This window comes from Cryptomeria japonica, chromosome 9, assembly GCF_030272615.1.
Source record: "Cryptomeria japonica chromosome 9, Sugi_1.0, whole genome shotgun sequence".
In the NCBI taxonomy this organism is placed as follows: Eukaryota; Viridiplantae; Streptophyta; class Pinopsida; order Cupressales; family Cupressaceae; genus Cryptomeria; species Cryptomeria japonica.
Window position 1 is genome coordinate 590311099 of NC_081413.1, and position 21434 is coordinate 590332532.

At 38.3% G+C, this 21434-nt stretch overlaps 1 protein-coding gene across 3 annotated transcripts in view; it reads right to left on the reverse strand.

Annotated features, from left to right (window-relative positions):
• Positions 1-1959: 1959 nt before the first annotated feature.
• Positions 1960-21434, reverse strand: part of LOC131071849 (uncharacterized) — a 62793-nt gene continuing 43318 nt past the window's right edge. For 2 of the 3 annotated variants that reach the window (XR_009358840.1, XR_009358839.1), the window contains exons 4-8: positions 4101-4333; positions 3848-3999; positions 3341-3741; positions 2824-3195; positions 1960-2710 (exon numbers count right to left, since the gene is read on the reverse strand). Coding sequence is in view for 1 of the 3 variants with exons in the window: in XM_058007811.2 (XP_057863794.2) it covers positions 2115-2710; positions 2824-2833 (606 nt within the window). In the remaining 2 variants the exon portion in view is untranslated. Of the gene's footprint in view, positions 2711-2823; positions 3217-3340; positions 3742-3847; positions 4000-4100; positions 4334-21434 lie in introns of those variants that run through there. The other variant, XM_058007811.2, reaches the window with a different exon arrangement.

A 21434-nucleotide genomic window follows, 5' to 3' on the forward strand; every position in this document is an offset into this window, starting at 1 on the left:
ATTGAACAGCGAACTTGAGCAGAACATCCGCAAATTCCATCAGCATAAGATCGAATTTCATCATTGGAGATGCAGGTCTAATCTTTTGAAGCAGGCAAGATTCATCATTTGAGCACCAAAAAGAAGCGAATTTGCTCAACCAACAAGCTTATCAACACGAATTTACCTTAAGACAACCCAGATTTGTCCTAAGTCATCTAACTTATCTTCCACACAATGAATTTATTGATTTTTATCAATTCTCTTTGATCAAATTTGGAGAAAATCGCATATGATCGGAATCAGAGATTATATCAAATTAAGAGATTATATAAGCTATACATCTTATAAGTTTGATGCTCAATTGTTTGTTTTGTAGGAGGTAAGGAAAGAGATCAAAGGATCAGGTTGGAAGAAGATTGGAGTGGGGATCTTAAGGAGAAGTCATACAATCACTCCAAGGCAAGCAAGCAAGGATAGAAGAAGGACTCAGCTACATCAATAATTCCCATCACCACTACTTTGATCGAGCTAGATAATGTTGAGTATCAAGAGATATCTCTTGATATCCCTTCATGATGATGAATCCAATCAAGTCTATGAAGAGCAGGATAAAAGTGGCATCCCAGATGGCGTCCCAATCACCATTCCTCCAGTCAATGAAGTCCATATCAGCATGTCTAGATGCAATGCACCTAGTTCATACATGGATGCACAAACTCTGATGTACCTACCTACCCTTGATATCTATTGGTCCACAGTCACTAGATATAATTCTCATTGGCTAAAGAGAGTTTGTTGTAAGAAACCCTAATTAGGGTTTCATTGTAAAATCTTACCCATTAATGGAGAATCAATCCTGGTCGTTAATTGTGATTGAGCTCTCTATATAAGGCTCACACTCTTCATTTGTAAAGTTTAATAGTGAATAGCGAATAGTTAGTAGCAAGAGGAGAATAGAATAGAAGAATAGAATAGTAATTAGAGTAGAGTAGGAGGAGAAGGCAGAAATTGTTGCCTAAGTTATAAATGAACTCCATTTTCATTGAAATTATGGTGAAGTGTGTTGTTTCTTTATAACGTGCATGGTTTCTTGTTGGATCTTCATGTTAGATAAATAATTAAATTGAATGGAAGAATTTGTTGAATGCATTTGTGTGTAATCCACCTAGTCTATACTACTAACCTCTTACTGATTGTAAGTGTGCCTTGTGTGGTCAATTGGAATGATATGAGCTTAACTTCGAATCGTTCTACATTCATTGCTTATGCATTAACTTGAATGGTGATCAACGTTTGATGGTATTGATTCGAACATCTTTGAAATGTCCTTAGAAGATTACGTTGAGCTTGTGTCAAATTGTTCAAGGTGATGGTGAGACCTCGCTCGGTAGGATTCCATATAGTCATTCATCTATGTTCTTACATTCTAGACCTTAGAATAGACCTTCTGAATCACCATATAGCAACATCAGATGATTGAAGTTCCAACAAATCAAGCATTCAGGCATTCGAATGTAAGTCCTGTTGTGACCTTTTTCATACATCTCCCCATTGAGAATGGGGACCCTCTCCTTTTCTGCTTTCTAGGGTTTTTGTTAGTGTCTCGTGGCCTTTCGCTTCAGTTTTGCTCAGTTTTGTCAAGTTTTGAACAGTTTGAGTCCTAAGGGTTGAAAGTCAGTTTTTGCAAACCAAGTGATAACAGAGTCTAGACCAAAGAAACGGGACTCGGACTCGGCTCGAACTCGGCAAGGCTGACTCAGACTCGGACTCGGGACTCGGCTCCAGACTTGACTAGACTCGGGAAAGTGAAAAACTCAAGAAATTTAGAGATTTTTAAAGATTTTAAACTTGTTTCAGACACCCTTTATTGAATACACCTTAAAGACACAAAAACATCATCAAACTCGGCTCATTTGATTACATACACAAGTATACATCAATCACATAAGCATAAACGTAAATTGTAGCTGAAGAAAATAACAAACATAGATATATAAATATTGTCAAATGTATACAATATTACAAAACTAATGGAATAAAAAAACCATGTCATCATATGATCATCATCAAATGTTTCATACAAATACCAAAGGTAAATAGTAAATACTAAATACAACTACAAGTGTACAAGCCTATGGCTCAGAGGGTCGTGCACTCTCTCGCCCTGGCCCCCTGCGAAGGCGTTTAAAGTAGGTCCTGGATGATTCAGCAGCCATAGTCGCTCCCCGTGACACCATGCCATGCTCACCAACATCAGGAGCAGTTGTGTCATGCTCACCAACATCAGGAACAGCTGTGTCACTCTGAGTCTCAGTATTTCCTGTCTCTACTCGTGCTCTCTGCTCCTCCTCTGCCATGGCTACAACCTCAGCGTCTATATCTACCTGGTCGATCCAATCAATGTCATCATCACTAAATATAGCTGTAGGAGTCCCAGGAGCTATCTGATTCTCATTGGCCCACTCTGCTTCAAGATCAACCTCATCTAGAATGATAGGAGAGATGTCAACTAATGCATTCTTTCTCATTCTCAAGCGGAGGTTGTAGTGAACAAAGATGAGATCATTCATCTTCTCCACAAATAATCTATTGCGCCTCTTGGAGTGTATGTGCTCAAACATACTCCAATTGCGCTCACAACCTGATGTGCTGCATGGTTGGCTCAAGATGCGAATGGCCAACTTCTGAATATTTGGTGTCTCTAGGCCAAAAAAGCTCCACCAATGATCTGAGTTTGAAATGAGAAAAATAAATAAAATCAGTCTCACTCATGAACTCATTTAACAAGTTACAATATAGTATTGAATAAAACTAAAATTAAGCCTTACAATTTATTTTTACCTGCCATCATAGTTGTCCTACTGTCTTTGGCGATAGGACGAGAGAAGGTCTCCCCTTGTGCATCTGAGAACAACTATAGCTCTCGAAAAAGGTCTATCTGAGAAGTACCAGCAAGTCCCATCTTCTCCATGATTGCATATAGCCCATTAAGGACCTCCACATCAGCCTTGAAAGAAGGGATAAAACGGAATGTCAGATTCAGATAAAAGGTTGCCGCATGGATGGGCCTATGAAGCTGATGATGCCATCTCCTATCAATGATCTCCCAAATGGGACCATACTTGCTCTCATCTCCTCCATAGATGAATTTGATGGCCTCCTTCGCCCTATCCATGCCCTCATATATATAGCCCATTGCGGGCTTATCTCCATCTGCAACTCGCAACAAAACCATCAAGGGCTTAACAAACTGCAAAATTGAAAATATTATGTACTTTAGAAAAAAGAGCAAATAAGAGAATACATATAATAAGTTATAAAACATCAAGTTAAATTGTAGAATTTATAAAAAAATTACCTTCACTATCTCATCACAAGGGACCCAAAAGCCTTGCTCATCAAAAATGCAATCTGCCATATCTTTCCCTGCAGGGGTGGTAGCATAGGATGAGGAAGACCACTCCTCACCAACAATCATATGTCTCAAGGCAGACTTAGACCTAAGCATGGACTGCAATGTGAGGAAGTTTGTGGCAAATCTTGTGATTCCTGGACGAGCTAACTCCTTCTGCTCTGTGTATTGTCTCATAAGAGCCAACACCCATGAATGATTATATACAAATTTGCAGACATTTCTTGCCCTTTCTACACATCTCTTGACCCTTGGGATTTTTCCAATATCCTCCAGCATGAGGTCAATGCAATGAGCAACACATGGAGTCCAAACTATAGATGGGTGCCTCTCCATCAATAGTCTACCTGCAGCAACATAATTTGTTGCACTGTAAATTGTAATTAATGGAGGTACAAACTACAAGATAGTAATTAATTTGCAAACAAAATTAGTTTGTAATCAAAAGTTTACCTGCAGCAACATAATTTGTTGCATTGTCGGTCACCACCTGTACCACGTTCTCCTCACCCACATCTTCAATCACCTTCTCTATCTGCTCACATAGGTAGGTGGCATTCTTGCAATGGGCGGAGGCATCAGTGGACTTGATGAAAACAGTGCCCCTTGAAATAAAAAAATAAAGTTAGCTCAATGATCATTCAATAAACCATTAGATAAAAAATAAAAAATTAAAGACTATATGAAACTAAAATTAATCAATCACCTGCGGAAGAAACAAGAAAATTAAGGAGAGTTCTATTTCTCCTATCCATCCAACCATCAGTCATGATGGTGCAACCTTTAGTGCTCCATATCTGGCGTTGTTCATCTAAATCCTTCTTCACATCATCCACCATTTGAGACAAAATGGGTCCCCTCAAATCACTCTCACTAGGGGCTTTGAACCCCGCCCCGCATATGGTAATGGCATCAACCATTTGTTGCCAATAAGGAGACCTGTCGCAAAGAAACTCAATGAGATAAGTTAAGTATAAAAACTAAAACAATCAAAGTTATCAAACATAAAAGTTAGTAAAACATTCACCTAGCTACAAAGAATGGAATACAGCTGTAGCTCCAAAACCTGCCAACTGCCATTTTAGCAGCATCATGGACCTCCTTGTTCCAACCCATGCCCTCAAGTGACGGTTGGGACCCAGGAGTAGTGCGAGGCACAAAGAAGCAATCCAACCTAGATTTATGAATCCTAGGTCCAATGGTAACACTCCCACCTACAACTACTAGTGGTAGGAGCATGAGAAGTGGCGGTGGCACTGCCACTTATAGAAGCAGAAGCAGAAACGGAAGCACCAGCAGTAGTGTTGTGACCATTTCACACATCGCCCCATTAAAATGGGGACCCCCTCTTTTTGCTTTTGTTTCGCCCGTTCTTTTCTCTGCTCTTAGGGTTTTGATTAAGTGAGTGAGTTGTCTAGACTAGGGTTAAGCCTCAGGGGTTTCTGTTGGATATTTTCAAGCCGAGTCTAGTCGAGTTTTTGAAGGTTATTGAGCATCCTCCCGAAGGTTGCAAATTTTGAAATGAGATGAGCCTGTCAGGAAGGTCAGGTATGTCTCAGGATAGGTCTAGTCAGGGTTTTTGAGGGCACATTCAAATTTTGTCTAAGTGTTAGCATTTTAATGATGGAATTGTGCATTTTTTTGTCTGGGTATTTTTTGACCAAATTCTTGATAGCTTGATAACCGATTCCTGGCCTTGGAAATGACCTAATTATGCCTTGTGAAGTGACTGAAGACCTAAATTTTGGATATTTTGGCTTATAGAAGTAAAATCGCTCTTGTCCCTCACCCAGGGACCAAGGCGAAAATGATGTTTTGTGCATCTTGGTTTTTGACTTGTTTTAATGTTTTTGTGCAGGGTCGCCAAGGGATATGATTGAACATGAATTGAAGATTTTGAAGATTTTGAAGACTCAAAAATGACAAGTTTGTAAGGTTTAAGGCAAAATTGCTCCTGTCCTTCACTGAAGGACCAAGGCGAAATGGCTTGTTTTGATCATTTTGGGTCTTGGTTGATCAAACTGGAGCATCAAGGACGCAAGGAAAGATGAAGCGAGCATAATGGAGTATCCAAACTTAGTCGTTAGCAATGAAAGGTTGAACTTTTGGCCTAGGAAGATAAAGGCGCTCCTGTCCCTCACTGAAGGACTGGAGCTCGAATTCCAAATTTGCATTATCCTTGCAAGATTTAAGTGATTTCGCGATTTGAAGAGGACAAGGGAAGTATGTTTTGCTCGTTAAATATAACTTGAATGGGCCACAATGGAGAAAATCGACCCAAGTTGCAATAGGCGCTCCTGTCCCTCTCCAAGGGACCAGAGCGATTTTCAAAGGAAGCTCCTGTCCCTCTCCAAGGGACCAGAGCGATTTTCTCACAAGGCAAATTTTGGGCAAAGGTAAAGCAAGTTTTACGTTTAAGATGAGTAAAGGAGGGCGTAATCGATCCATTGAAGATAATTTTGAAAGTTTGCAAAACATAAGTGAGCTTATAATGGCCAAGGTGCTCCTGTCCCTCACCCAAGGACCAGGGCGAAAAACACACTATCAAGTCTTTTCCTCCAAATCCAGGCCAAGGCACAAGATGGCGATGATGTTTAAGGTGCTTCAAGGAAGAACAAAGTTGCAAGGACCACGAAACTGGATGAAAAATGGCTAGGGCGCTCCTGTCCCTCACCAAGGGACCAGAGCGAAATCTTCAAATTTGCTTAATGGCCTAACATTTTGGAATGCCACTTTCATTTCAAAGACTCAAGATGGAAGGCGGAGTGATATTCTACGTTTAGAAAGTGATTTGAAGATGACATGATCAACCCTAATTAGGGTTTAGGTGTCAAAATCTCAGCCGTTGATCTTCTTTTGATCTGGGTCGTTCATTGTAATTGAGGATGCTATATATACCCTCATTCATTTTCATTTTGGATATTAGAAAGAAATTAGAAAGGAGATATTAGAATTAGAATTAGAGATTTTGGAGAGAAGAAAGTTATTTTGTAGCAAGATTGAGCATTGAAGAAAGAATTTCAAGCAATTGTTGTTTATGTTGACTTTGAGATTAATAAAATATTGAAGTTATGGTGTTTTATTGCAATTCTCGTGGTTATCTTCATGGTTGTTTACTTTCTTGAATCATTCTCAGTCGAAGTAGTGTTTAAATTTGAAGGACTAAGTGTTGAGCTTGATCTTTGGTGAGATTCACGTTCCAAACCACTAGCTTCTTACTGATTGTAAGGACGCCTTGTGTGGTCAACTGGAGATATTTGGATTGCTTAAACCTTCAGTCATTATTGAATTATTGACATGTACCTTCATGGTAGTGTCTATGATTCTTGATGATTTGAAAATCAATAATCACCCTAGAAGATCGCATCAATCTCAATAGAGTTGTAATTCCTTGGCAATACTGAAATTGGTCGAGTCTTGCCAAGTCTAGCTTACATTGAATCATTCTTAGGATTAGATTAGGATTCGTCTCTTGCAAACCCTACCTTTTGATCTTTTTGAGAGCTTGTTAGTTTTAGGAAAATCTGTTCCTGAACGGAAACGTAAGGCCCCTTTGATGAAACAGCATTCACAACGACCACTGGTGCTTATCCACACGTAGAGACCCTACATTACAGAACCTTGGAGTCATCCTGATTGATCCTTCTTCGCGATATCTTCAACAATCAGAGGCTTTATTCAAGAGAGGATAAGGTACCCTTGGGTATTTTATTCTGTGTTAGGCAGTGTACAAAATACACGTCAACAAGTAGCAAACTGAGTGGGACGATATGGAGGTAAGGAAGAAGGGCCTCCAACACAACCTAACTGTGTCCCTCTGTTGATTTTCCCAAGTTTTATTGGATGTATTTTAATGTATATATCTGATTCAATCTGATACTTGCAATCTTGGAATTCTATGTGTTCTCAAATTGAATAACATTATACTATATATATTCCTTTGGAGAGGCATGTCCTTGAACGGACATGTTTCTCCTTTAACTATAATAATTTAATCAATATTATAATGTTTCATCAATCAATTATTAATTTAGAATAATATAATAGATTAATATTGAATATTAAATTTTATATGATTAATAATAATATAATAATATATTATTATTAATCAACATATATTATATGTATTCTAAATGATCATTCGACTGAAGCTACAAACATTAACGCTCCCTCTTAGCTAGGGAGGATGATCAGACAGAATGTGTAGTGATCTCCCATGTCAACACTTATGGCCCTCACCATAGCTACACAAAACATAATTAACACTCCCTCTTAGCTAGGGAAGATAAAATCAATGCAAATACATTAAGTCTAGATTAATTATGGAATAGAGAAAATATTATCTTACTATGATATTAGGAAGTATGGTATAAACAAGAATATCAAGGCACATGATATTCACCATAACTCAAAAATATCATCTCATGATATTGGGAGTATTTGCATCAACCATATGATGCTCATCACAGGGGAGTATTTGCATCAACCATAGTCTCAAGGTGTGAATTTGCCTCCGTCGGCGATTCTATTCACAAGCTCTTGCGTGGATTGCCTCAGTCGGTGATTCTATCCATAAGCTCTTGTGTGGATTGCCTCAATCGGCGATTCTATCCATGAGCTCTCACGTGGATTGCCTCAGTTGGCGATTCTATCCACAAGCTCTTATGTGGATTGCCTTAGTCGGCAATTCTATCCACGAGCTCTCACGTGGATTGCCTCAGTCGGCGATTCTATCCACAAGCTCTTGAGTGGATTGCCTCAGTCGGCGATTCTATCCATGAGCTCTCATGTGGATTGCCTCAGTCGGCAATTCTATCCACGAGCTCTCATGTGGATTGCCTTTGTCGGCGATTCTATCCACAAGCTCAAGTTATTGTAAGATCGTCACCTTCCAATAACCTCAAAAATACAAGTGGAAATCGTTTGGAAGTCGTCACTTCCTTATGATTTACACAGGGCCCATAAGGCATTAAATGATTTCATTAGTATAATAATCAATTGAATCAAGTTTTACCTCATAAGTGTTTCACCTTCAATATTGAAAATCCCTCTCAATCACTATGATCGAAATTGTCACAAGTTGACTGAACCATCTGCTCCCTCTGAAGCTCAAGTTCTTGTATCAACCTCTTGTCCTCTTTTAAAATGTCAAACTCCCTCTGCATCTGGTCTCAATCATCAATTCGTTTATAAGCATCAATTTATTTCTCCCTTTAATTCAATTTTATCGTGCTTTCGTCCTGAAGGTATGTTAGAGAGAGATTACAAATAGCTCATAAACTAAATTATCTCGAACAGAAATACCAATGATAGAAGCATACAAGATTTTACTAGCCAATATTATAGCATAAATTACAAACTCAATAATTCATGTGCCTTAATAAAACATGGAATACTTATCTTAAGTTTAAAACATTTCCTTTCATAAGGTGAGCCCATATAAGAAATATCAAGCATGAATCATCTCTCATCATAATTCCCTTTGAATGATGTAGAACATTTTCATAATTTTGATCAACACTTTCATTATGATCTGCCACACACAGTCGTTAATAACTTTTACAATTTACCAAATTTATCCAATCTCTTCGGTGAGATGTTAGAAAATCTAATTACAAACATTTCCTCCAAGTTATAGCCAAATCCAACGGTTAAAACAAAAGTTATGAAATTTTTCCCAAAACTGCTAACCCTAGGTAGGGTTTCAAGTGACTTGCACCAAACTCATCATATCTTGCACAAAACTGAATCAAATTTGATGAGATAAACATATTTGAAAACTAGAAACACGGATCTTTCCATCCATATATTATAGTTCTCATTTTGAGGCCAACCAAGGGCCGTACAATGGCATATTTCAGACTGAAAATTCTAGAAAAAACTAAATTCTCCAACCCTCTCCAACCTCCAAATTAAACTTCACAGGCCTGAGCTCTGATACCATGTTGATTTTCCCAGGTTTTATTGGATGTATTTTAATGTATATATTTGATTCAATCTGATACTTGCATTCTTGGAATTCTATGTGTTCTCAAATTGAATAACATTATACTATATATATTCCTTTGGAGAGGCATGTCCTTGAACGGACATGTCTCTCCTTTAACTATAATAATTTAATTAATATTATAATGTTTCATCAATCAATTATTAATTTAGAGTAATATAATAGATTAATATTGAATATTAAATTTTATATGATTAATAATAATATAATAATATAACATAATAATATATTATTATTAATCAACATATATTATATGTATTCTAAATGATCATTCGACTGAAGCTACAAACATTAACACCCTCTTCCTAAAACTGTCTCTCTCCCAATGGCCACTCAATCCTCCTTTTGTTTCTTTTTCCTTTCAATCTCCTCAACCATTACATAACATTCATGTACGGCCTCAGCGATTGCTTTTAGGCATGGTTCGGCATCATGTCCACGCACACCAGCAATTTGGTATTTCAGTCTATATATACCTCTATGGAATATTGTTTTGCAAAACATACATTTTGTTTGCCCCTTTCCTTGCCCTGGAAAATCCTCATGATATTTCCAAGCAGGGTCCTTTCTAATGGGGGGTCTAAAAGCTGAAGTAGACATTTTAGGATAGGCAAATAATAAAGTGAAGTTTGCTGCAATAAAACATTACAAATACAAAATAAAATTAATACATATTACATACATTCAAAAAAACTAAAGTAGGGTTTGTCAAACCCTACTTTTAAAAAAAAAGAAATTTACAAACCCTACATAGTACAACACTACAACTACATACTACATGCTACATACAAACATACAAAAGATTTTGAAAGAAAATGTAAAACTTTCAAAATAAATGAATAGAAAATGGAATTTTTGCATACAAGAAACAAACTAATCTTCAAAAAAACAACCGTACCTCTTACAACAAGCTTGAAACGAGCTACAAAGTCTTCCTATCCAACTCTTGATGCACCAAATCGAAACACAATGCAGCTCCAATATGACAAATTGAAGAAAACTTGAGCTTCCTCCTTGCTAGTTTTTCTTCTATGCACCCTTGTTTTTCTTCCCAACTCACTTTACTCCTCCTTTTTTTGCAAGTGAATGAAATGAAAGTCACTTTTAGGGATAGAAGATAATTAACATAAAAAAACGGACTTAAAAACGAATTGCAAACTTTTTTTTTTTGTCTTTACGTTTAGTTGGATGCCGACCGAGTCTGGGGCTCGGGACTCACCAAGTTTGGCGAGTTTGGGCCAAACTCACCAACTCGGTGAGTCTGGCGAGTTTGGACGAGTCCGAGTCCAAGTCCCTGGGACTCGCCGGGCATGACTCGTACTCGGACTCGCCGAGAGTCTGGGCGAGTCCCGTTTCTATGGTCTAGACACCGTCAAAGTGCCCAGAAATGTCAAAGGACGAAAAACTCAATTGATTTGAACGAATTTGGACAACTTTCTATTTTTGGAAAGTTTGTTTTTTTGCTTTTTCCTATTTTTTAGGAAGTTCCGTTTTTGACATTTTTAGCTCGATCCCCGGGATGGTTTTTTTTAGAAACTTTTCCCTATTTTTTAGGGATGTCTACTTTTTGCTTTGTCAGAGTGGGGATCTAAGGTTTGCACTGGTACCACTAGCCTACATCAATCGCAATCGAAAATTTTCAAGTTTTGACCCAAAAAAGCTAAGTTCCTACATTTTAGGGGTCATGGCGCTTCGGATGGGTTATGTAATATCCCAGTTTTTATTTTTTATTTTTTAGGCCAATAATAATCATCCACAAACAGATAACCCATTAAGGTTAGAAAGCATAAACTGAAAACTTGTTGGAAAATGCAACCCTTCCACTTTCTGATCACCAAGTGCCCAATGTGGGAAGGTGAGAGCATACGGTGTTGAGGAGATCATTAGCTTCAAATAACTGGAAACAATACAATGCTTGGGTGGCAAGCCAGCCCCTTCCACTTATCCAACGGGAATGCAAGAAACTTGGCGGTGAACCAGCCAAGAGAAACATACAAAAGCACAAATCACTCAACCGCGATATTTCAGTGGGAGCACTGAAATTACAAAACAATCTCAACTCAACCGCTTATGCAGCAGGAGGACCATTACACTCAGACATCACTCGACCACTTATGCAGTGGGAGGACTGAATTATAATTTACTTGAAAATAGGCGGCAAGCTAGCCTCTTCCACTTTTCAGCAGGGTGAGAGTTAAAAGCCAGAATTGGTTAGTAGTACTACTACTTAACCTTACAATAATTAAGATAATGTGAGAAGAGAGTAATGCTGAACATCCAAATAAGAACATGAAATTTCCGCTAACATCAAAAATCTGCAAGCTGGAATTGCAAAACCAACAGCCTATGGATTCACTAAAACGCCCATAACTCTCTCATTACTCACCCAATTCACCCAAAATCTGTTCTAAACAATTGCTATACCCGCCACAATGAAAATAAACCCAAGGAAAGCCATTGAAACACCCATATTTATTTTGCACGCTTCCCAATGCATTCACTAAACCCAACGCCTAACCTGGGAAGTTTGATTTTCAATATAAAAATCCACACTCAAAATAAGATGCTACAAACTTACAATATGCATCACCAGTGGTAGGAAGGAAGGATGAGCCGGTACCCAGAATGATGGAATCGCCCGGCCAAGAGGTGTGAGCAAAATACACTTTCAGCAGTCCCGCGACCAGCAACCAGAAAACACTCCAATCTCAATCAAAACACTCCACAATCTGGAACTCACTCACCAACAACACTGGGAATACATGAACACAGCTAGGTACTATCTTGCAAGTACGAAACTGAGACTTAGCTAGGAAGCCACACTTCGAAGCTCAAATTTTTCAATCGCCAATTCGGCAGCATAACGATGCAAATTCATTTGATACCAAATGAGAGGCCAAGCACCTGTATTTATAGATTTTTCCCTCTAAAATTCAAATGCAAATGGCACCCAAAACCATTGAAATTCAATTTCAATTCATGTCATAGCCTCCCCTAGACATGGCGTTAATTTCCCAAATTCCCTAGGCAAAGTTCGAACTTTTTCCTAGGTGACAACTTTGCAATATAAAATAATAAAAACATGAAATATTTCATCTTTCTCAACGCCATCTTTTTTAATGCCATTGACTTAGGAAAATAACAATATTGCTGGCAGATAGATATTTTTCCTAAGTTGCCCCATAACACAATTAATCAGTAATAAAAATAATTAAATATCAAACCTTAGGATAAGGAATTAATATTTAATTAAATAACTTATAACTCCAATACTGATTAATACCAAAATCAAGGATGAAGCTGTGCAATGAAGACCACTGAACTGTGCTGAGTCAGGACCCTGTCCGAGACTGCTAAAAATAGAAATGCTCAAGACAGCCACTTACTAAAAATAGTAAGTCAAGAAATACTGCTCCGAAAAACATAATCTTCACACCTAGAGAAAGAGCTTGGAAAGCTCAATAGAACTGCATCGACCAAACAGCCAAACCCTAACTTACTAAAAATAGTAAGTTCCGACTTCACCAAAGAATCAAATGCATGTTATGCCACCTTGGAGTTCATGGAAAACCCAGAAGGAAACCATAAGCAGAACTGAAGAATTCCCTCCTGACAAACCCTAAAAAGCTCGTGTAGAACTCCACAAAGGTTGGAAACCCTAATTCTCTCTTCCAAATAGACTACGGGTCTCTGGAATAGGCCAATGGACCACTGAAATAATCACTGCGGAGAAGGGGACATTACAGGTTACCTGAGTATGGATTTCAAATATCATGTTAATCTGGCTAAAATTGATGAAGTTATCAAATTATGAATTTTTCCAAGTATTTCCCTAAGTCTGGCTAATCATGTTTGGTGGTGAATGTGTTGGTGTAAATAATTATTCATCTTGGATATCATTACACTTAAGTTTACTTAGGAAATGCATTTCATAGTAGTTTGGGTATGAGACACTTTGGTGTTTGTGCCACATTGGGATAGTGTGTGTAGGAGAATTTCAACCTTTTATGGTGTTGATCTTGTTGTTACACTCCACATTCAGTGGGTGATCCACCTCATGTGGACTATTATATTGTTTCTCCTACCTACCAACACCTATTTCCTACCTATCTTTGTTTCTTATTGAGCCACATGCCATATTTGTGTTCTCACATATCCATATAGCCTTGCCTATATAAGCAAGCTTATATTCATTATATGTAATGCTTAATGATCCAGTTGATCATATTTTTCATCTTGATAGAATACAGTTTATTTCTATCATCTATTTTGTTCTCTCTTATTTGTGCTTTCCATTGCCTCTTGATCTTGGCAAAATCTCACATAGTATCAGAGCCATTAGAGTGTCATTGGTTTGCTAATTAAGAGAAATTTGATGCTATTTGGGGTTTGCATTTTGGAACTTTCTATTGCAGGTTATTATTGAAGCTTGATGGGTCAAATCTGAGGTCACCATTGGATTTAAGAGGTCCAAGAAAGTCAGTTTTGCCTTTTGTTTCATCCAAATCAGACTTTGGAGGCCAAATCTAGAGGCATTTGAAGTTTGACGCTGCATCGGAAATTTTCCAGAAATTATAATTTTGCAGGCAATTTTCAAATAGCGATATCTCACTCATCAGGACTCGTTTTTTTGAGCAATTTTTTTTGTTTTGGGGTAAAATTTCGTGATCTGTACAGTGGTGCAGAATTTTTCTGATTTTCGGATACAGGTTTTTCAGAAATCATGAAATTCCGATTTTTACAACTTTGGAGGCTTCGTTTGGGCTCATATGGACTCCTTTTCAGGTGCCATTTTTTTTGAAAGTGCATATTTTTTCATCTACTTTCATAATCTGCTTTTTGTTTGCAGTGATTTTAAGTAGAAATTGTACTTTCTGTATTTGGCCATTTTTGGCATATTTGGTACTTGCATTTTGCTTGTATTTCAGTTTAGATCACTAGCAGTATTTGTTGAAGTCTCTTAGATCTCATTTTGAGAAAGTTGTAAATTGAAATCAGAAGTCCACTTTGCCTTGTTTTGCAAGTGGCCCATTGTATACGCACTAAGTATAAAATGCCAAAATCACCATTTTGGGGGGATTTCTTGATTAAGTATTTTGGGGGGGTGTCTTGTGTGATTGTGCCTCTCTCTATCTTGTGTTTTTTCATTTTGGTGCTATGGGTTCTCCTAAATTTCCACTTTTAACTCCTCATAATTATGCATCATGGAAAATTAAGGCATGGAGTAAACTAATGGAAAAAGGACTCATTCATTATGTAAATGAAACTATTACAGCACCACCTGATCCTAAGGCCGATCCTAATGCTCAAATTGAATGGCTTACTAAGAATGCTATGACACTTGGAACACTTAGAAAGTATGTATCAGATGACCTCATTTTTCATATTGATAAGTGTACAACAATTAAAGAGGCTTGGGATATTTTTAAGAAATTGTATGGTCAAGTTGATGAGATTAAGGGCTACAAGCTTGATAGTGAACTCACAACTTTGGATCCCGAGGATTTTGATACAATCCAAGATTATGTCACAAAAGCAACTGAGCTAAGAGCAAAGCTAAAAGATTGTGGAATTGACAAAAAGGATGCTCAATTGGTTTATAACTTGTTGGACAAGCTTCCTTCAAAGTATGCAGCCTTTGTATCTAGCTTTCACACCCATAGGTTAGCTCAAAGTTCCTCATACACTTCTCCCTCATTTGATTCATTCACGGAGATGTTGATACTTGAGCAATCTAAGTTGACCACGATGGGGATTCTCAAATCTTCAAAGTCACAAGCTTTGGTGGCTAACAAAGGGAATCAAAGTAATCAAGGAAAAGGCAAGAATCAAAAGCAACCTAAGTCTAAACCACAACAAGATGGAGCACAATCTTCCTCTCCACAACAAGGTGATTCACCATTCTCACCTAAGAGGAAACCATATAAGGACAATCTTTTTTGTGGATATTGCAAGAAGTTAGGACATGATGAACATCATTGTTATAAGAAGGATATTGATGAGTTGAAGAATCTTCTTGAGAAGAATAGAATCAACCTACCTTCTAGAATGTCTACATCGGCTTCTTCTTCCAAGGATAAAGGAAAGGATCACTCTTTTGGGATAGATAAAGGAAAGGGACAAGCTCTTTGTGCTACTACAAGTCATGATTCAGGGAGATGGCTTCTAGATTCAGGGGCTTCTCATCATATGGCATCTTCACAGTCTATGTTTTCTACATTTGAGCCTTGCCACATGCCGCAAATTTTGATGGGCAATCATACATACATGGATGTGATTGGGAAAGGATCTATTGCCATTGGGGATAACTCCTTCAATGATGTGTTGTGTGTACCCCACTTGACAAATAATCTTCTTTCCATCTATCAAATCACACATGGGGCAACTAGGAAAACTGTGGAGTTCACACCTGATTCAGTTATCATTAGAGACTTGGAGAGTGGAGCTATCATTGCGACTGGGGTGGTTGATCATGCATCTCGGTTGTACTCTTTTTCAGATTTTGGTCCTATTGGTGAGGTTGATTCTTCCTATGTTGACGATTCAGATTTTGAGAAGAACTTTGGGCATTTGAACTTGGGGATTTTCACATGTGAACCCGTTCTTGAGCCTTGCATTTCATCTCCTTCTATTGATATCACACCACCTATTGCACCTGATGATGCAGCTAGTGCGACAGTTTTACCTTCTTATGATTCAATGCAGCAGGATATTTCATGTCTTCCAGCTTCAGTTGATTGGGCTGCCTACTTGACAAACATTGCAGGTTTGTTTGTGGACTCCTACATTGCAGATTTGGGAGATATCATTGATGACATTCATCTTCTCTTTGATGAAGATGATCCTTCTTTGATTGTTGCGAGGGATAACTCTGACCCTCTTGTGCATTCTCTACATGATCAATCTTTAGAGGTTGACATGATTGTGGATACTTTTGTACAACACTTGGAGGAGGTCTCTTTATCTTTTGAGGAGACATATGAGTCTTTGGATATTGTTCTACATTCATCTCCACTAGATCTTGGAGTGCCTTTTTCAGTAGTGTGGCACAGTTTACCACCTTTGGAGGGGGTACCTTTCAGCATCGACATGGGGACACTTGAGCAGTTTCCACATAGTCCTTTCATCTTGAGTATTTTTGCTTCATCTTCCCTTCATGGTTGGGGAGACTTTTTGGATCCACCTTTGGTTTTGTTTCTTCCTAAGGGGAGGAACGTGGTTCGACGTTCATGGAGCAGTTTCTTCATTCATCTTCGAGCTTCTATCATTGGTGCAGATTCCACATTGAGGGGGGGCTTCCTAGTCTCTCTTCTTCTTCTCTCATATGGGGGGGACTTTTTCCTCACATGGGGTTTTGTTCTTCACATACTTCTATGAGAGTTCTTTGTATCTAGTTTCATCGCATTGGTTTGCATGCATTTGCATTTGTACATGGGTACCTAACATGGCCTCATAGCCGGGACCCATCTTGCATTGCTTAGTTGCATTGTAGACTTTAGTGCATTCCCCTAAGTTGCACTTAAGGGGGGGTGTTGGTGTAAATAATTATTCATCTTGGATATTATTACACTTACTTAAGTTTACTTAGGAAATGCATTTCATAGTAGTTTGGGTATGAGACACTTGGGTGTTTGTGCCACATTGTGATAGTGTGTGTAGGAGAATTTCCACCTTTTATGGTGTTGATCTTGTTGTTACACTCCACATTCAGTGGGTGATCCACCTCATGTGGACTATTATATTGTTTCTCCTACCTACCCACACCTATTTCCTACCTACCCTTGTTTCTTATTGAGCCACATGCCATGTTTGTGTGCTCACATATCCATATAGCCTTGCCTATATAAGCAGGCTTATATTCATTGTATGTAATGCTTAATGATCCAATTGATCATATTTTTCATCTTGATAGAATACAGTTTATTTCTATCATCTCTTTTGTTCTCTCTTATTTGTGCTTTCCATTGCCTCTTGATCTTGGCAAAATCTCACAGAATGTTATGACAGGAACGCCAAAAGTCTATCCTAATGGAAGGGAAGCATGGTCATGACCTTCTCAAAGTCTGCCCCATGATGGAGACTCACAAAAGTCCGCCCAACAACATATGGAAGTAACATTCAAAGCCAAAAGTCCGCCCTCATGGTGTGTGCTAAAGGTATCAAGTCTTAAAAAGTTCGCCTTTACAAAGTTGGAGGAAGTTTCTAAGTGTTTGGAGGAAGCAAAAAGTCCGCCCTCCTAAGATCATGGATCAAATAAGGTCTGCCTTGCAATGAAAGATTAAGGTTTTTCAAGTTTCTCAAAGTCCGCCCTAGGGGTAAGTCCAAAGAAAAAGGGTAATCAACCCCTCCAAAGTCCTCCCTAAAGTGAGATAAGAGACAAGTAAATGGTGCATAAGTCTAACAAAATCAGAATTCAGGGAGATTTGAAGACCAAGTACATAAGGCAAGTAAAGTCCGCCTAGGACTAGTTTGCATTGGGGAGTGAAAAACTTGAAGTCCACGTTCCTACTTGGGAAGAGAACAAGTAAAGTCCGCCCAACAACTTATGGAAGTAACATTCAAAGCAAAAAAGTCTACCCTCGTGGTGTGTGCTAAAGGTATCAAGTCTTAAGAAGTCCGCCTTGAGGTAAAGTGTCATCAAAGTCTGCCCTATTATGCATGAAATGAGCAAAGTCTGCCCTAGGTGGAAGACATATGAGGTGCACACATCAAGTAAAGTTCGCCTTAGGAAGAAAGAGATTCCTAAATGCTACAAAGTCCACCTTATACTCCTACGTATGAAAAAATCCGCCCAAGGTGACTAATGACAAGACAAACATCTACAAAATCCGCCTTGCTCATAATGGAGGTCAAGACAAGTCAAAGATTGCTGACCAAGTTTAAAAAATAGAATATTCTGAATGATGTCAGCAAGATCTTAGAGAATTCGAACTTAGAATTGAAAATAGAAAGTTTCTTGTGAGATGAATCTGGCAGATTGAGTCGATTTTGAGACTAGAATTCAAAATAGAAACTTGCATTTGGAAGGATTCGAACTCAAGGATGATGACTATGCAACTATAAATGAAAATAGAAACTTTCTTCGAAAGTGGATAAGACTGAAATGAGAATGGAAACAGATTTTAGAAGGCAATCACTTGTTCTAATTACAAATTCCAACTCTAAATACAAAGAGGCCATTCTCATTTTCATTTCAACACACACAAGAGTTCGAATTTCTAAGTATTGAGAGCAGGTTGAAGGAGTTGTCTTGCAGATTTGAAGACATTTTCAGAAGCTTTTTGCAGGTTGGACGTGTTGTGACCTTTTTCACACATCGCCCCATTGAAGATGGGGACCCTCTCCTTTCCTGCTTTCTAGGATTTTTGTTAGTGCTTGTGGCCTTCCGCTTCAGTTCTGCTCGGTTCTGACAAGTTTTGAATTGAATCCTAAAGATTGAAAGTCAGTTTGTGCAAGCCAAGTGATAACAGAAAGGCCAAAGGACAAAGAACACAATTGATTTGAACGAATTTGAACAACTTTCTATTTTTAGAAAGTTTTCTTTTTTGCTTTTTCCTATTTTTTAGGAAGTTTCGTTTTTGGCATTTTTAGCCCGATCCCCGATATGGCTATTTTTAGAAATTTTTGCCTATTTTTTAGGGATGTCTTCTTTTTGCTTTTTCGAAGTGGGGACCTAGGGTTTGCACTGGTACCACTAACCGACTTCGATCGCGATCAAAAATTTCAAGTTTTGACCCAAAAAAGCTAAGTTCCTACATTTTAGGGGTCATGATGCTTCAGATGGTTTGCCTGAGTATGGATTTCAAATTTCAAGTTAATCTGGTTAAAATTGAAGAAATTATCAAATTTTGAAATTTCTTTTCAAAATTCTCTAAGTTTGGCTAATCAATGTGTGATGGTGAATGTTATAACAGGAGAGATCAAAAGTCCGCCCAAGTTGAACTCCAAAGTCTGCCATGATGAAGTCTCTTCAAAAGTCCGCCCTACTCTTGATCAAGCTCTCCAAAGTCCGCCCTGATAGGTGTACCCCTCAAACTCCGCCCTCCAAGCTGCCTAGGAAGCCAAAAAGTTCGCCCTCTTCATGGTTGAGTTCCAAGTCTTCAAGAAAGTCCGCCTAAGCATGATGATGGAGGTTCCAAGAGTTGTGACATAGAGCCTTCAAAGTCTGCCCTATGAGCAAGTGTGGTGCCTTGTTTAGTTCCACTTATTGCTTAAAGTCCGCCCTATGCTAGGTGTGGTGCTTTGTCTTGTTCCACTTATCTCCCAAAGTCCGCCTTGTAAAGTGAAGAAAAGTTTCTAAGTGTTTTTCCTTGAGCTCTTGAAAGTCCGCCTTAGGATGAATAAAATATTTCCTTGCCTTGTGTCATGAAGCCTACAAAGTCTGCCTTAGGATGAACATATGCAATTTAAGGAGTGGCTTGAAGTCCTCTTTCTTGAGGATTGTTCCATGTTTTGTTCCACCTATGCCTTAAAGACCACCCTTGTATTGATTGCAAGGTTTTGAGTGCACAAATCCAACCCCTCCAAAGTCCGCCTTGAGGGAGATCTAGTTAAAATGGAAGGTGCACATGTTTCATGAAGTCCGCCCTCCTTGGTGCCTAAGGTGGATAAAGTCTGCCCTACCTTGCACCTAAGTTGAAAAGTCCGCCCTATGGATGAAGTGAAAGGTGCTCAAGATCAGAAAAGTCCGCCCAAGGTGATGGAGAGGGAGTCCAGAGGTCCACCTTGAAGGTGTATAGAGAAGAGAAAAGTCCACCCTCCAAAGTCCGCCCAGAGTGCCTAACTCCAAAGTCCGCTTTGAAAGATGTGCAAGATGGTTCCTAGGTTCAGAAAAGTCCACCCTCCAAAGGTGCATAATAAGCACAAAGTCCGCCTAGGTTGTGAGTGAAAAGTGCTCAAGATCAGAAAAGTCCGCCTTACAGATGATGATGATGGTACAAGGAAGACATGAAAGTCCACCCTCCAAACCCCACCTTGAAGGAGATTTGATCAAATTAAAACATAAAGTGTACATGGACATAAGGAAAGTTCCCACTCTCAAAAAGTCTGACTTACCTTGCAACACAATGGGAAACAAAAGTCAAAGATACTTGCTAAGTATTGAAGAATAGGGAATATTCCTTGGTGATGTCATCCAAATCTTCATGGAATTTGAACTGAGTTCCAAATTAGAAAGTTTTTAAGGGAATATTTGAAGATTAAGTTCGAATGGGAGCTGGAAAATTCGAATAGAAACTTGATTTTGTGAGAGATTTGAACCATGAATCTGAATTGGAAAGAAGATATTTGGAGATCAAGTTCGAATTTAGGACTGATTCTCAAATTAGAAACTTGCACTTGTGAAAGTTCGAACTAGATGAAGATGATTGTGCAACTCACATAAAATAAGAAACTTTCTCCTTGAATATTCAAGACTGAAACTGATTTAGAAACATGAATTGGAAAGATATTTGCATGTTTCTAATTGTGAAAACCAACTCTAATACAAATAAGACATTTCTCCTTTCATTTCTGCACACAAGTTCGAGTTTCCTAAGTGTTGAGAGCAAAAATAAGAATTATTCTTGCAGGTTGAAGGAGGTTCGAAGAAGATTTTCACAGGTTGAGCATATTTTTGGAAGTTTTGAAGGCATTAATCATCATTTCCAATCTTGTTCTTCATAAACGCTGACAGATTTGGAGTATAGCCAGCTGATAGGAGGCAGATCATTCGAATTTTCTGAGTTTTTCTAAAGATCCTTCTGTCTTCTTGTCTTCTTGTCGTTTTCTTCTCTCTCCATTGAAGGTGAAGTTGGTTTTGAAGGCAGATTTATTAAATTTTATGAGTTTTCCAAGTTTGTGGGAGGTGATTTTTATGGATTTATCCAAATTTTCAATGAGAAAGATCATGTTGGATTGAATTGGATGAGGGTTTTCAAGGTTATAAGACTTGGTTTTTGGATTGAAATCATAAATATCCCTAGAGTGTGGAGTTTACATGTGAAAATTCCATTTTTGTGACTAAGTATCAAGAATAGAGTGAGAATACCAACC